The sequence below is a fragment of the Triplophysa rosa genome, linkage group LG9 (genome assembly GCF_024868665.1).
Source record: "Triplophysa rosa linkage group LG9, Trosa_1v2, whole genome shotgun sequence".
Lineage (NCBI taxonomy): Eukaryota > Metazoa > Chordata > Actinopteri > Cypriniformes > Nemacheilidae > Triplophysa > Triplophysa rosa.
In genome coordinates, this window is record NC_079898.1 from 14,367,298 (window position 1) to 14,383,817 (window position 16,520).

General features: G+C 36.1%; 1 protein-coding gene across 2 annotated transcripts; it reads left to right on the plus strand.

Moving 5' to 3' along the window:
• The first annotated feature begins 726 nt into the window (after window positions 1–726).
• opn4a (opsin 4a (melanopsin)) lies at window positions 727–15,337 on the plus strand. 2 transcript variants are annotated; one of them, XM_057341993.1, is made up of 11 exons: window positions 727–914; window positions 6,203–6,345; window positions 6,889–7,022; window positions 8,723–8,926; window positions 9,750–9,921; window positions 10,552–10,713; window positions 11,250–11,357; window positions 12,299–12,494; window positions 12,885–13,055; window positions 13,173–13,226; window positions 13,540–15,337. In XM_057341993.1, exons 1-11 carry the CDS (start codon window positions 783–785, stop codon window positions 13,792–13,794), a joined length of 1,731 nt encoding a protein of 576 aa, XP_057197976.1. In that variant the 5' UTR covers window positions 727–782; the 3' UTR covers window positions 13,795–15,337. The 2 variants fall into 2 exon arrangements, with proteins under 2 accessions (XP_057197976.1, XP_057197977.1); XM_057341994.1 differs by having other exon boundaries at window positions 13,173–13,237; window positions 13,540–13,671.
• The last annotated feature ends 1,183 nt before the right edge of the window (window positions 15,338–16,520 follow it).

Sequence of the window (16,520 nt, forward strand, 5' to 3'; positions counted from 1 at the left end):
ATGTTCTGCATGCAAAGGCAGGTTTTTCTGTCTGTGTGACTGATTCTGGCAAGTGTCATTCAGTCAAAATAAGACCAGGGAAACAACTGTCTGTCTGAACCTTATTTACTCCGGTAAAAGCAGATATGTGTCCAAAATCACACTGATGCGCACTCTGGTCCGGAGGATCTGAAGTGATTGTCCGATTTGTCTCCAGGTCTTTTTACCAGCTAGTCATATTTTTATGTGTCTTAATTTGCAGAATTTGCTGGTATGGATAATTTAAATGTTGAAATGTACAGCAAACAAATATTTAAATGTATGAGAATGGGCAGAATTTTATATGTTAGGCTACTGTCTTGGTATTATCTTAAATTATTTTAGTTTTAGTGTTATTAAAAATATAACATGCCTGAGGATGGCTCCATTGCATGCATGCTGTCAAAAGATTCCATAAGATTTATGTATTTTTTCCAGTCAAACATTTTAGCCAATTGTACATGCTGACAATATCGTTTACTATGAAAATATGTCATATATTAAAAAGGAAAGTGTATGTCCATTGCCTTATTAATACCTTGACAGATTTATGCCGCTTTTGTAGGGTAAGGTCATGATACATTACATAAGTGTCTCTGTGTCTGTGTTAAATATGAAGGTGTGGGTGAAAAGCTTCAGTGGAGTACACTATTGTAGTTAATCTGAGCACGCCGCTGACACACTCACTGTTTCAGAGGCAACTGAAGCTGTAAGTCCTCTCTTACAGACTGAAAAGTCTCTTGCTGTCTCAGTTAACGCGAGTGATGATGAGGAAAGACATCTCGTGCCCGAGCCTGGACCCGAACTGCACGCGCATCGTGGAAAGAATGTCCTCGTGGAACAGATCCGCAGTAAGCGCGTACCGGCTGGTGGATTTATCTCCCATCACTACACCTGTAAGTAATATGGTGATATTCATCTGCTTTCCCTTCTAAGTAATGCTTCACGACTTTTATATTGTTTGCTCACGTGGAACCATTTGGAAAAATGTTGTGTCAAGAAGATATGTAAATGTTTTCTTTTGTAACGTTGTTTTTCGTGTAGGGTGAAACTGAAATCTTTAAATATTATCAGTATTCTTATTGGTCATTGTGATGTGTTTGGAATACAGAATGTTAATGTGTTGCTTAAATAGGCTACCGACAAAAGCAAAGACAACAAATTGTGATACCCATTAAAAATGCAGTACGGTGTCAGTGTTGTTGGTAGCCTATAGATAGATATTAACAGTTGAGAATGAGATCATTTTTAAACACAGAGCCATACAGTGAGTGGACTGACATTGTGACACATAAGTTACATATTTATGGTCATCAGTAATGGGCTTTTTGAGGCTTTATGTCTCTGCTATATTGCATGTAAAGGCTGCTTATGTCCTTCAGTCACTCAGTGTTTGGGCATTTGTGACAGACTTTGAGAAATTATTTTCTTACAAAATACCAAACTGCTTAATAATGTCTTCATCCATATGGACTCCTTTTGTTAGAGTACTAATACGTGACACTGGCCACACAACATGAAGAGCACTATAATATTGTCCAGCATTTATTTTACTGTAAGCAACCAAATAACCAATGAATAAATAAATACATAATGCACTGAAAAAGGTTTGTTGGAATTACTCAATTTAATCATGTACATCGGTTCTACACGATTTGATTATAATTTTTTTAACATAGCCTAACTTTTTTTAAATTTCAAGAAAAGTTATGTTAAAAAACTGAAATCGTGTGGAACCGATGCACATGATTAAAATGAGTAATTCCAACAAACCTTTTTTTCAGTGTATTTTAATATATAAATAAACAGGAATGTGATGTCTTTCCAAATTCAGTGACTCTGCAAAGCCTATACCATACTACAAAAACATTCTCCTGTCTGTTTATTCAAAGAAGCACATCATTTCAACTGAATTACTGGGATGTGAATTATTTTATTTTACAAGTAAATCCTCTTCAATGAATACAGGACTCTTTTACTGACCTCATATGTGTTCTAACACAAAACGAATAGTGGTGGTTGCTGTATTTATAGTCTGATATGTATCTGGGTAGAGTTTGATGGATCTCAAAAGCTTTTTTTCTCACTTGTTAACCCTAAACAAAAACGTTATGTAATTCTGAGCCTTGAGCATCTTGTTAAGGACGCATATTTGGGTCATATTCATCAGGAAATTAAATTTCATACATCTACAAACACGCACGCTTGTGACCAGTCTGTAATTTAATGTGACCCAGAAGCCTATTGATTCCCGGATAGAAAAAGACATTCTGATATAGATGTAAGTCTATCAATACCAGTAATGGATGTTGAGTATGAAGCATTGTCTTTTTTTCCCCAGACCGATGGCAATAATCCCCACAAAACCAACCTCACTGACCATGAGAGATAAAGATAAAAATATTAGTATGGGATAATCGTGTTAAGGTTCTAGTCCATCTAAGTATTGACTGCTTGGAAGATCAATGTTCTTTCAGCTGAGAAGTAAAGGTTTTGTTGATTCACAGTAGGAGAGTTTGATTGACAGATTGTTGGCTATATTCAAACTTTTCAAAAGGTTTTATAAACTATTTCAATTTTTAGAGCATAAATGTATTACTGTTATCATTGTTTAAACCAGGGGTCTTCAACGTTTTTCGGGGCAAGGACCCCTTAGATGAGAGATGCATGGAGCAGGGACCCCCTTATACTAAAGAAATATTATAATGTTAAGACATTACATTAGCACTATTATGTTATTGTTGCACATATAGGCTAAATACTTTTCTGTGTATTATTTTTGTTTTTAATATAGATTGCTAGATTATTTAAAGGGATTTGCAGCATCAAACATTTAATTTTACTGTGAGATGGACAATTACACATTTATTTGAACCTAGTTTTTATTAAGGCTTCAGTGAGATGACTGACGCTGGTTAATGGCACAAAGACTATTCTAGTGGAGGTAGGGTTGTCTCTGGATGCGAAAGAAATCAGTGCAGATTCTATGCATTCTGTTGTAAAATCAGGCCGTTTTATTAACGGTCATTCTTTTTTTTCTTCCGCTTTTCTGTGTGTTGCAGAACACACCGCTATTGTATAATTCTGAGCTCTGTTGTCTTTCTCGTGGATCAGCATTGTCGCGGCTGTTACACGAAAATGAACACGTTTTTTTTCTACAGAGCATCATATCAAGGAGAGCAACATGATGTGACGAGTCCGCGTTATTTTCGGGGCAACTTGTTCGACGAGCGCCATCAGCACTACACGGGGCGCGTTTCATTGATTTTAAACGCGTACGATAGTTCTGTCAGAGTTTACAATGCAGAAGCGGTGTGGTGTCATTTAGCTGTCAAATTAACGCTTTACAGCTTTAACAAATTTGAAAAGAAGTTCAGAAACATATGAGAATGCACTTTATTTGCACGCAACTCCTTTCATGCGTACTTTTATCGGAAGGGAGACAGAGAATGCACTGATTCTAACCCTACCGGTTTTTATGATGCAGATGTAACGTTTCTACCATTGCTTGATCCGCTGCCTGAATGGATGTTTTGTCTGCACGCACGCAGGTTATAATTGCAATGCGCGGGAGCTTCAATGAGTCCGCGCGGCCGCGCACGTGCGCAGCTTAAAGAGAACATTGGTTATAATATTTCCGAACCCATGCTTTACATTTTTAACAAAAAGTTGCCTGTGAGTAAACAGTAATTAGCGGACCCCCGATTGAAGACCCCTGGCTTAAACCATAGGAAACAAATGTTTAAAACCATTCACTAAACTATCACTAACATTAAGAAAAAATGTCTCCAAAAACACTGCGGCGTGTAAAGCTCAGGGTAGTGTAGGGGAAAAACTGTTTCATATTAAAGAGCAGGAGGTATTGGCAGGACATGTGTTTAGCCGAGCTCAGGCAACTTTACTGTTCAACTGAGCTAAGTAATCATGGTAATGTAGTCAAACAAGAGCTGAAGCATCTGGAGCATGAGAGAACTTATACAGATTTGAAGGACAGCTGGGAACATCCTTTGCGAATTATTGTAAATTGCTCAGGCACAGTAATGATACGCATTAAAATGCATTAAAGATGATCATGTTACGTTTATGACTTGAAATTTAATTTTAATGGTAGTTAAATTTTAGATGATAAAAAACTGGCAAGTTCATTTTCCAATTCTATATTAATGTTTCTGAAAGCTCCATATCAGAGTAGCATATCAGAAAATAAAGATGTCTGCAATTAATGTGTGTGCAATTTGTCCCTAGGAGTCAAATGTAACATAAAAAAAAGAAAAAGAAAAAAAGCCAAGTGATTCTGAATGACTAAGGCTCATTATGCAAATGTCTTGTCAATAATTAAATTAAGCGTTTCCAAGGTGTAAATATTTCTTAGTGAATTATTCCCGTCCATAGATTTCATTTGAAAAAAATCCCCCAGTTAACCTCACTAGGAGACATACTGTATATTGATTGTATTATTGTCTGCATGATAAGTTTCAAATACTTACGTGCCTCCAGCAACCGTTTCTTCTCTTTCAATAATTTTGCTCTTGAATAGAGACATTTTACTGAGAGACTGGTTCACTTTGAAACATCTTTAAGCAATCTCACCAAAGCAGCCTTAACACACTGTCATAATACTCTTGAGTGGAAAACAGATGTGGGAGCTAAACAGTTTTTATTTCATTAGAAACATCTTTATTCCAGGTGAATAAGACTTTCTTATCTCAGTCCTTGAAGTTTTTCATGGCTTAGAGCTTCATTTGACCCCAAACTCTGATATAATGAATGAAAACAAATGGTGCTGATACATTTTGGAATCACTTCAGAACAAATAAATGCTGGATGTGAAGTGGTTTAATGGACGTTTTGATGACAGAAAATAGCCGTGTTCATTAGGTGTGTGGTTGGTAAATACTGTACAATATAAGATTAAAATGCAGATGAAAACTGTGACCGTTTGTTGTTATAGTGACTCCACATCATCATTTGAATGCAGTGACAAAATCTGTTTATCATATTTCCTCCATCATGGCCACATAGATTACACTTCTCTGACTTGATATGACTTTTGCTGAAGTGTTTGTCCTGCATTCAGCAGTCACCACAAAAGGTCTTTTCATTAAACCTTTTCCTGAGGATAATGCAGTAAACAAATGTCAACCCAGTGAAATCTATGCGTTTACAAATCATAATTACTCTGTGAAAGTCAAATGTTTACACTTATGTTCCCTTGTTTTCAGGCCAAGTAAAATAAATACAATACTATTCAATATAAATGACTGCTGTTAGTATTACAATAAATGTAACTGTAATAATAACAATGAGAATGCTCCATGTAATGCAATGTTTTACTTTTTCAGAAACAAAGCAAGCATTAAGATAAGTTTTTTAAAGGATGTTGATGGTGCTTTTTTATGTGGAGTGAGGCTGTCAGTCAATGAGAGAGAAATTCATATAGTTTTGAAACGAGGGTGAGTAAATGATAATAACAACGACAGAAAGTTCATTTTTGGGTGAATTATTCCTTTAAGATTGTTCAGGACAAGTGACAGTCAGCAGCACGAGTCAATCAATCATTGATGTTTTTATTTGTTTTGTGTACAAGTCTACAAAATGAGTTTTATGATTGTTTTCACAAATAGTCCTCTATCATTGTGTTGTGTTTGCTATAGTCTTGTATTTATTTCTAAATTACAGCAATGCTGTTGATTTCAGTTTAAAGTGACGTTTTGATTGATTGAAACACTACATTCCTAATAAAAAGTCTGTGCACCTCTAGTGTAAAATGTAATTACTTGTCACTGATGTTCTTGCACAGTTGTGTCTGTGAGGGATTTAAGCGGTCTGAATGTCAGTTAGCATTCGTAATGCTTTTTGCAGGTATCATGGCTAAATTAGAAAAAGTGGTCTGATAACAGCATGATTCGGTGTGTGTTGAGAAACAGACTGATGGAGTTCTTCTCAGTCTGCTAAAAACTTTTTTAATTACAAAGTGTCGTTCTTGAGAATAAAGTTACTTTTTACGAAGTAAACGTAATACTATCTGGACAAATGCATTAGAAGAAAAAGAGGTCTCTTAAAGAGAGCTTTAACTTACTCTACAAAGATTTGTTTTTGAGTGAAATCAACATACAGTATTATTTGTATATTTCTGTTTATTATGGTAGAGCAACTGCTTTATTTAATCTACTGTTTCTTTAAGGTTGCCATGGTTGAGGAGTCTGTCTATCCTTTCCCAACGGTGGACGTGCCTGATCATGCTCATTACATTATTGGAGCTGTCATCCTTACCGTTGGCATCACTGGCATGTTGGGCAACTTCCTGGTCATCTATGCTTTCAGCAGGTGAGATTGGGCTGAGCTGTTAAACGTTCACAACGTGAATTTATAGTGTATGAAATGCTTCTTTGTTGATTATCAAAGTATCCGCTAATTTTGATAATGTTTTCAGCATCTCTACCACCCCGACTCCATTTTTATTAATATTTACTCTTTTATGGAATGTGTATTATATAACATTAGTTAATGAAGGGAATATAGAGTCTTCCATCACGTGTAGCTATAGCCAAACATATTTATCTTAATCTTACTAATGGATTAAAAATGACCTTGTGAACTGCAGTAGTTTTGATTTGGTAGTTAATCAAATTGTAATACTTTAGCCATTTACCACTTATTTACTTAAATGGCCATTATGAAAACAGTAAATAGTGTAATTGTTAAAGTTAGTAAGAGGACAAAAAACTATCAACACAGGCAGAATACAGTGGAACATACAGCGAGACATGAATGAGTCATAGACACTTGATTAAATATTGTTGCTTTTTACAACCTTCATTCGTTTCATTTCACTTTTCCTGCACTCCAAACAATGTTGTGTGTTTGTAGGAGCCGAACCCTCAGGTCACCTGCCAACATGTTCATAATAAATCTGGCCATCACAGATTTCCTCATGTGTGCCACCCAAGCACCCATTTTCTTCACCACCAGCATGCACAAGAGATGGATCTTTGGAGAGAAAGGTACACACATCAATCTAAATGTCCACATTATTGACCTGTTTTTGTATAAAGTTAGTTAAAATACTAACCGAGTTCCTAATCTGGCTCAATACTGTAATCTATGGATCACTAAAATCACTGCCTAGACTTTGTTAGGAATAAAACATGCATGTCCATGATTCATTTGAATTACAATGAATACATTTGTGATAAATGTTAATTAACCAGGGATAGATTGATAAGAATGAAGAAGTTCTTGGGTTGAATAAGGTTTATATAAATGAGAAGTTGCTTTGGATATAGCCTTGTGTTCTCTGTACTGTTCTCTGTACTGAAGAATTCATTCTCAGTGAAAGTTGCATGTTAAGCAAAAACACAACACAAAACAAGGACCAGCTATCGCTGTTTTGTTCCGTGGTGAAACATTACTGCTCATGATATTAGATGGCTCTTTTATCCCTGAGGCGCTGTAAATGTCAGCTCTTATCAGGACTGAATCTTAATTGCCTTCATCAGCCTCGACTGTGTGTTGTGGATGACTTGAGCCTGCTGACGCTTTCGCTCTGTTACTGTGATGATTTTTAGCTGATTGATGCCCATCTTTTGTGTTGGAGTCCAGCTATGACATTTTTGTCCACTCTTCCTTCTGTCACAGGAAATGGGCAAGAAATTAGGTCACTCTTTTAATAGATTCCTATTCCATATTATGGGTATCATTTTGAAAAACCATAACTGTCAAAAGGATAAAAGCATCACAGGGGTCAGTCACCAGAACATCATAGAAGTGAATGTTTAGAGCCGTGAATGAATCCCTGACAGACAAATGAATCCTAATTTCCTCTACACTGTGCATATGTGGCTGTGCAATTCTGATGTTGCTCCCACACAGATGGAAAAAAAATTGTCCAGAGTGCATAAAATATTTGCCCTTAAAGAAATCAACCAAAACATCAAACATATTTTAAAGCAGCCTCCAAACCCCAAAATGAATATGTCATGCCTTGCATCGGTTTATTGTGGGGCAAACTGTTTGAACAAAAAAATTGTTCAGTGTATTGGTAGTCTTCCATTCAGCAAACAGAACAGCCTTGGTCAGCCACATTGTTTGGACAAAGTTTGTCATGTCTTCTCTGAGGGAGAGGCTCTGACCCAGTTTCATGTGGTAGAAAGGGTTAAAAGGTCTGCTTCCTATAAAACAAGGCACAGCTATGACCACCATCAATTTCATTGGGACAATTGTACACTTGATTTCTCTGAAAGCTTTCACATTCACATACAACTCACAGAAATCCTCTTTCCAGAATAGATGAACCTGAATCTATCATAATCTACTCTACTGTGTGTGTGTGACAAGGTATTGGAGAAGACTTCCGGATGAGTTAGAGGATTATATTTAATAATGTTAATATTAAAGTGCATCAAAAATGTGTTCTGACAAAGGAAGTTTTCATGAATCAAATTATTATATACAGTATGCAATCGGTGATACATATGAATGCATCGCCAGTCATTCTCTTTACGCATGCCCTAACAGAACAGAAAACATAAAATTGCACTTACTGAGGACTAAAAAGAAGGTATAGTCCAATGTGATGCAGCACACTGTACATATTTCAGTTCCACATCGTTGCCGTTGAAATGTCATATCTCAGCTGTTTGCAAAGTGTACAGAGTATGTATACATACAGACCCACCTACCTCTGCTGTTTCATGATCTCCAGGCTGTGAGTTGTATGCCTTCTGCGGGGCTTTATTTGGCATCTGTTCCATGATCACACTCGTGGTCATCGCCGTGGATCGATACTTTGTGATCACGCGGCCATTGGCCTCCATCGGCGTGTTGTCTCAGAAGAGAGCTGTTCTGATTCTTCTGGCAGCCTGGGTCTATTCCCTCGGATGGAGTCTACCTCCGTTCTTTGGTTGGAGTAAGTGCACAGTACACAGCCTTTTTAAAAGTCGTGTGAAATAATGTGGCTTTGGGCAACATTTTAGGGAGGGACTCCAGTTCCTACACGTGGATATATGGTGCAGGGCCCATTCTTATTGTATTTTACCAGCCTTTATGGAAGTTAGTATATTTTATTATCAGTTCATTTAAAATAATATTTATGTGTTAGTCATTTTTGGGCCACTGTAAAACTGATCCTTTTTAGTTTGTTTGTTTAAGTTTGAAACTGGATTTAAGATTCCGTTTGATGATTGCTTACTTGAATTTTTGTTAGCAGAAATCTATTGGAACAGCTAAGCTAAGGCGTCAGCCGTCAGAATGATCCGTATGTAAGCATAAAGATGTGAGTGGTACCAGTGGCAAAAAGTGCACTGTTGAACTCTGATCTGTGCTGAGTAAAGGTCCCCGAGTACTAGGCTTTCAGCATGATGGGGATAAAGCCTGGTTTGGTTTCTCTGGGACTCTCTATCTGTGGTTTCAGGCAAGTGCCTCTTCACACGAAGGGTGTCTGTCTCTTTTAGCTTGCCTGACAGCCTTTATTTTCTTAGCAGATCAGGACTCCAAGATAGATGATAAATACCAGCAGCTCACACATGTGAAAGCCAGATTGGTGCTGATAAGAAGTATTATGACTACTGACTTATAAGATATTCTCAGTTGTTATAACAGCCAGTCAGCATTTCAGTCCCTGAGTTTTTTCCCAGTTTTCACAGGGTGTAAAAAGCTTAACCGCTGACTGTCACTTACGTATCTTTACAGACTGTTATGTGTTGTTCTTTCTGTCTTTCTCGGTCTTGCAGGCGCTTATGTTCCTGAAGGGCTGCTGACCTCTTGCACCTGGGATTATATGACATTCACGCCCTCCGTGCGAGCTTACACTATGCTGCTTTTCACCTTTGTGTTCTTCATTCCTCTTATCATCATCATCTACTGCTATTTTTTTATTTTCCGGTCCATTCGTAGAACCAATGAGTGAGTATTTAATAGACCCTGTATCCCTAAAATTAACGAAAAGTTTTACTGCAAAAACCATGGTTACCATAGCCCAGTTTGTGGTAGCCATTATTGAACTACAGTACATGAAAAGATATTTTATTTTATTTATTGATTTCATTTTTGGTAAAACCATGGTTCATTTTCATAAGGAATATAATATTAAAATAAAAATTTTGAGACCACATTAATTTCTTTCATTTCTTTCTTTCATTTAAATTGTATTTCAACATGGAAATAAATACAAATTTAACACCGAAAGTCTTAAACAGCTTTCCTGTGGCTCAGTGGTTAGAGCGTGGCACTAGCAACACCAAGGTCATGGGTTTGATCACAGGGATTGCACATACTCAGAAACAAATGTATAGTATAATGCAATGTAAATCGCTTTGGATAAAAGCATGTGCCAAATGCATAAATGTAAATGTACCTACCTCATAAGTAAGTTATTATATCTGAAATCAGTGTTATTGTATATTTTAATTCATTTTTAAACAAGGTCTATGTAAATTAGATGTAATTAAAATAAATGAACTGACTTGATTGCAATTAAAGCTTGATAGGACATTAGTGTTAATAATTTCCTTTCTGTCTATCTAATTGTTGAAGGGCTGTGTGCAAAATTATTGGGGATAACAAGCGAGACTCAATTAAAAGATTCCAGCGGCTGAAAAATGAATGGAAGATGGCGAAAATCGCTCTTATTGTCATTCTCATGTATGTCATCTCCTGGTCTCCATATTCAACTGTGGCACTAACAGCGTTTGCTGGGTAAATGAATCCTGAAGCTTACACACATACAAAGACCCATGCACATATACATTATTGAATATAGAATTGTATAGTCAAAGTTATAATATCATTTATTCATATAATATTTCTTGATCTAATGTATATATATATATACACACAAACACATACACACATGTATATATATATATATTATATTATGTTTATTTATTTAAAAAATCATTTTAGAAATAATGTTTGTAATAAAAAAATTACAGTCAATGATCCACTTTTGTATCTAAGATAAGAAGAGTGTTCTTTTTTATTTTTTATACATTTTGTTAAAAAGTACTCAATTTTAATTGTAATTTGTACAAAGTAAACAAAGTTTTGTTTATTAAATTCAGCATTTGGCAAAGTGCTCATCCTCCAAATTTTCATGTAAAATCTCTAAAAGTTCATGAGCCACTTGAGAAAACCTGCTTTAGACACTCTGAGTTTGTATGTTTTGATTAGCATTTTGTTCATTTGTTAATGAATGTATTCATTTGTTATATACATTTTGATCTATTTCACAGGTATGCTGATATGCTCACGCCATATATGAATTCAGTACCTGCAGTTATAGCCAAAGCTTCAGCCATCCACAATCCCATCATCTATGCCATTACACACCCCAAATACAGGTACAGAAATCAGATCTGATTCTCTTTATATTGCGTAGTTTATAATCCAGACCAGTTTTGATTCCCAGCCTGTCATGAAAGATTGACATTGTAGTGGACAAAATGGAACATGGGTCACATGTGATTACCTGCTCTGGCCCCAATAACACAAACACCTGAGGCAAATTGTAATTGTTTTAAGTGTTCAATCAAAAAATTGATGAGTGACATCAGATACAAGCTCTGATTATGGGTTTACACTAAACTTCCATTATGACTGATGTTATTAACCTGAATGTCCATTCGTGCATACAGAGTCATTAATCGTGCACAGATAATCCTAACAGTATGGTACAAAAATGTTAAGACCACATGGGTAAAAAGCTCTTTTGATATTTCCCACCTTAACATTAAATAACAACAGCACTTTCCTCAACATATGTTTGTCCCTATGTGAAATTTCCTAATCTGGCATGTGACAAAAAGTAAATATTTTGACCTAATATGTAATCATTAAAAATGAACACTGTACCCTTTATAGACCATTTTGAAAGGTGTCAACAACGCTGGTCCAGAAGACCTTCCTGTTTTAGATTTTTTACACTACACAAACATTTAAACAAAATACAACCAACAGAACATTGTAACCGAATCAAAATGTTAAACAAGTATCTTTTGCATTTAATTATATAGGTAAGTTTAAAAAACTCAAGCACATTCTAAACATCCATTGACCCACTGCTCACACAATGCCTTATGGTGCATAAACCAATCAATAATCATTTCTCATTAGTATTTTACATAGCGTTTGATCAATGGTTTCTAAATTTTCTTATTTGACAGGATTGAATAGCAGTGTATGCTCTTGACATATCGGTTGCCAATAATTGAACCCTTTTATGTTCTGTGTGAAAACAGACACGATATGATATGGCTTAGCACTGCATCTGTCTTTCTGTCAGGGTGGCCATAGCGAAATACATTCCTTGTCTCCGCATGCTGCTGTGTGTTCCCAAGCGTGACCTCCACTCCATCCACAGTAGCTTAATGTCCACACGCCGCTCCACTGTCACGAGTCAATCCTCTGACATCTCTGGAACCTTCTGCAGAACCAGCACTAGGAAATTTCGGCTCTCGTCAGCCTCCGATAGTGAATCTGTGAGTGTGTTTTCTCTGATAGGTCTGTACATTGTTTGTAAAGGGTTTGGTGGGTACTGACAAGAAGATTGAAAGGTAAAGACTTTTCAATATTGTGCAATTCATTGGTGCATGTTATTCGAATAAAGAAAATGTTTGTTACTGAACAAAATTTTGCGTTTTAAAATAATGTTCCACCTTAACTGACATCGCTATTATTTTCTTAAGCCTCAAGCACAGTCAGTTTCTTATTGATGACATCAAATCCCGTCCTTTTCTTGTCATTTAACATCACAATTTCACTCACAAATGTGTCATATCACAGAGGTATAGGGCTTGTAATTTGTGTATATTATGTCACTCATATCCATGTGCTTCTTGTGAATGTGAAAGTTTGTTTAATACATTCAGGGCTGGACAGACACTGAGGCTGATCTCTCCAGCATGGGCTCCAGGCCAGCTAGCCGGCAGGTGTCGTGTGATATTAGCAGAGATACTGCAGAGGTCACAGACTTTAAACCGTCTAACTCATCTAGCTTCAAGTCTAAACTCAAAAGCCACGACTCAGGCATCTTTGAAAAGGTGACCCCCCAGGCCTTGTTCCTATTGTATGAGTTTGTGTTCAAAATAGCTACTCAAATTTTGGCCTGTTAGTCACACAATACTATCGTATGGTTGTCTCACCTATTTCCCACCTAGAGCTCCTCTGATGTGGATGATCCGGCTCAACCTGACCGTAGTTTCCCTCTAGCAGTAAGTCGACTGTGAGTCTGATTAAGTTTAATATAAACTTAAAAAATATAAACCTTTTGTAGAAACCTTTAGTAGAGCCTTTACTATTTCTGTGCAAATTTGTGTGATCTGTAAACCTTTTCTAATTCTGAAATTGCTATTCGATCAATTAGAGTGCCATATTGAGAAAACTAGGTTATTAGTGAATGATTTTTAAATGATTTTAAATTTGGCCTGTAGAAGAAAAGCTTGTACTAAAGCAGGTAAAATTATTGTTCTTTTGATTTTTCTTTTCTGAAGGTAGATATGTGGCTTGCTTCTGTGTTGTTTGCAGGCTGGTGACAATACAGAAATGACCGTTTCGAGAGGTATGATTGGTCGGATCCCCAGTATTGTTGTCACTTCTGAGTCTAGCTCTTTCCTGCCCTCAACGCAGCCTAGCTACAAAATCAGCCGTTCAGGTGTGTCCAATGGCAGTGTGGGGTCAAATTTCTCCACGAGAAATTCTTCACAGCAGGGGGCAGTACATCTCTCCATCGCTGCTGAAACACCCGCTGTCCCTCAATTAGAAAAGCCTTGCCCTCAGTAACCTAATGCTTATACCTCCTCAAATGCTGTCTGACTCTTGCATTCAAACTTTGTGTCAATGTTAAGTGTTTTATGAGTAATCCTGTTCTTTGGTGTCGAAGTTTAGCAATGAGAGCTGGCAAGAAACCAAACTGATGTCTTGATGTCTTCCTTTTATGTTTGTAATACATTTTTATCATGATTTTACCTCAGCTGTTGACTAATATCTTTGCTTCCCTTTTGAAGGGAAAATTTAACAGGATGTGAATTAATCAGATAAATGCTTATTCATGGAAAGTATGACCAAGGGGATTTGTTGTATTGGAGACCTTTTCTTATTCTGGTTGTTGATGTCAAATAGGCAGCAATGATCTTCACTTACAGATATCAGCTTAGTTTGTATTTGATTTAGTCTCATGTACATTATAGAAATACATTTTCCTGATACTTGTCTATTTATCTTCACTCAAAAAAATGCTGGGTCATAGGTTTATTTAAACCAACCTGATGGATTTGTGAAATGAACACAAAAGAAAAAATGTATAGCTCTGAATAAAGTGTCTGTCAAATGCAAAAAATGTAAAGTAAAACAACCCAGCATTTTTTTTAAATGTGCCTGAATGTTGGTTACTGTGGTCATGTGTTTTGTTGTTGTAAAAGCTGAAATGTTCTCCTCTTGGTTCAATGACAGAACTGCAATGACCTCTACTCCTTTGATTTTTATATTCTCAAGTGAATTTGCAAGCTTTTTTAGTTTTTCTCAGTATTTAGTAAATGTGTGTGTTTTTAATATGTGGTGCAACAGAACATTAGAAAACCCTGAAAACATCAGCATTAGAATGTGAACTCTTATTTAAATATATTATCACTGTTTGCAATTAACTAAGAACTCATTCTTTGTTTTTATGTTATCGCATTTTTGAAAATAATAACACAGCTAATTCACCATAAGGCAAACGACTTACTCCAGTGACTTCTGTCATCTGTTTCTTGTGGCAACAGATGTAAATGGTTGTAGAGATAAAAGGGTTTTTGTGTACGTGGCTTTGAAAAGAGGGAATATTAAACAGCACATGCCCGCAGCGGAGACACATCATTATCACTGTAAACACTGAATAGTGCCAACATGAGAGAATTCGCAGCTTACGTCATGAATGCAGTGTATGTCTCCATAAATCTATCAAGTTAGCACCCTAATGAAGAGTGCCCTCATGCACAACAGCATATACTCCAATAGTTCAACAGAACACCTCGCAAGACCTATTTAATGTTTATTATTGTGTATTTTTAGCTTAATTAAAATGTACTTTTTATGTTTAAACCGTTATGTTGCCTTTTATTCAATTATATTTTTGTAGGTTGTACCCCAAAAGTGTTGGTGGCTGCTCTTCTAGATAGTTTTAAAAGACACGTTTTAGCAAATAATTTTATGACACTTAGTGGTTTGTGTTTTCCTGGCTTTTTTCTAGAATACAAAGCAATTTTTGCAAGTATTTGTAGTCTATGCACTGTTGTAGATAGTCTTAGATCAGAGTGAATATTATTGTTAATGTGTATACTTTAAAATAAAACTAAAGCTGCAGTTCTATGTTTTGTTTCTTTATTAGTCATACCAAACAAAACAAAGAATCATAGCAAAACTTTCCCAAATTATTGCTCCAATTTCTTGTTTCAAAAACTGATGTTTATCAGTCTGAGTCTAGAAAAGAAATGATGGTTACTAAGCTTATTTATAGAGATGCTTCTCTAGCCTTCAGATATCACTGTCCTTACAAGTGCGTGCTGTCAGTAATAATTTGAACACTGATTCTTCATTCTTGCCTCCTGGTGGTCTCAACTACTCTTAGGTTTATTCAGTGGCGTACAGAGGATCATAACCAAGCAATCATTGAGCTGAAAACATACACAGGTCCCAATACATATTGCCTCTAGTTATTTGTCAGTCTTGCTTATTAGGATGGATGGACTTTCACACATTGTTTTATATTAATTTTAACACTGACCCATTGTCTCTTTCAAACTATCCATCATCATGGCTTTCCTGTGGCTCAGTTCGATCCCAGGAATTGCACATATGTGACCCTGGACAACAAAACCAGTCTTATGGGTCAATTTTTTGAAATTGAGATTTTTACATGATCTGAAAGATGAATAAATACACTTTCTATTGATGTATGAGTTGTTAGAATAGGACAATATCTGGCTGAGATACAACCGTTAAAAATCAGGAATCTGAGAGTGCAAAAAAATCAAAATATTGAGAAAATTGCCTTTGAAGTTGTTAATCAGGGGCACTGTGGCAGACCATCCACTCACAAAAATAAAGTTTTTATATATTTAAGGTAGGAAATTTACAAAATATCTTCATGGAACATGATCTTTGCTTAATATCCTAATGATTTTTGGCATAAAAGAAAAATCGATAATTTTGACCCACACAATGTATTTTTGTCTTTTACTAAAAATGTTCCCGTGCTACTTAAGACTGGTTTTGTGATCCAGGGTCACATATTCAGAAACAAGTGTATAGTATAATGCAATGTAAGTTGCTTTGGATAAAAGCGTCTGCCAAATGCATGAAAATGTCAAATGCATTATCAGCTCTTTTAGACAAACTCATAGGCTAAGTGCTATTTGCCAAGTCAGCAGAGTCCTGACACATATGACATTAAGCATTACAGAATAAAATGTTTGGATACATTGGCACAATGTTACACAAGGTCATAAGCTTAGTCATGTAAGAGATGA

Bases quoted from the DNA above. Each gene is read 5' to 3' on its own strand.
- opn4a (XM_057341993.1), top strand. From the start codon at position 783: ATGATGAGGAAAGACATCTCGTGCCCGAGCCTGGACCCGAACTGCACG. The intron at 8,927-9,749 runs GTAAGTGCACAG...TCGGTCTTGCAG, and splicing joins ACCTCCGTTCTTTGGTTGGA to GCGCTTATGTTCCTGAAGGG. The intron at 11,358-12,298 runs GTACAGAAATCA...TCTTTCTGTCAG, and splicing joins ATTACACACCCCAAATACAG to GGTGGCCATAGCGAAATACA.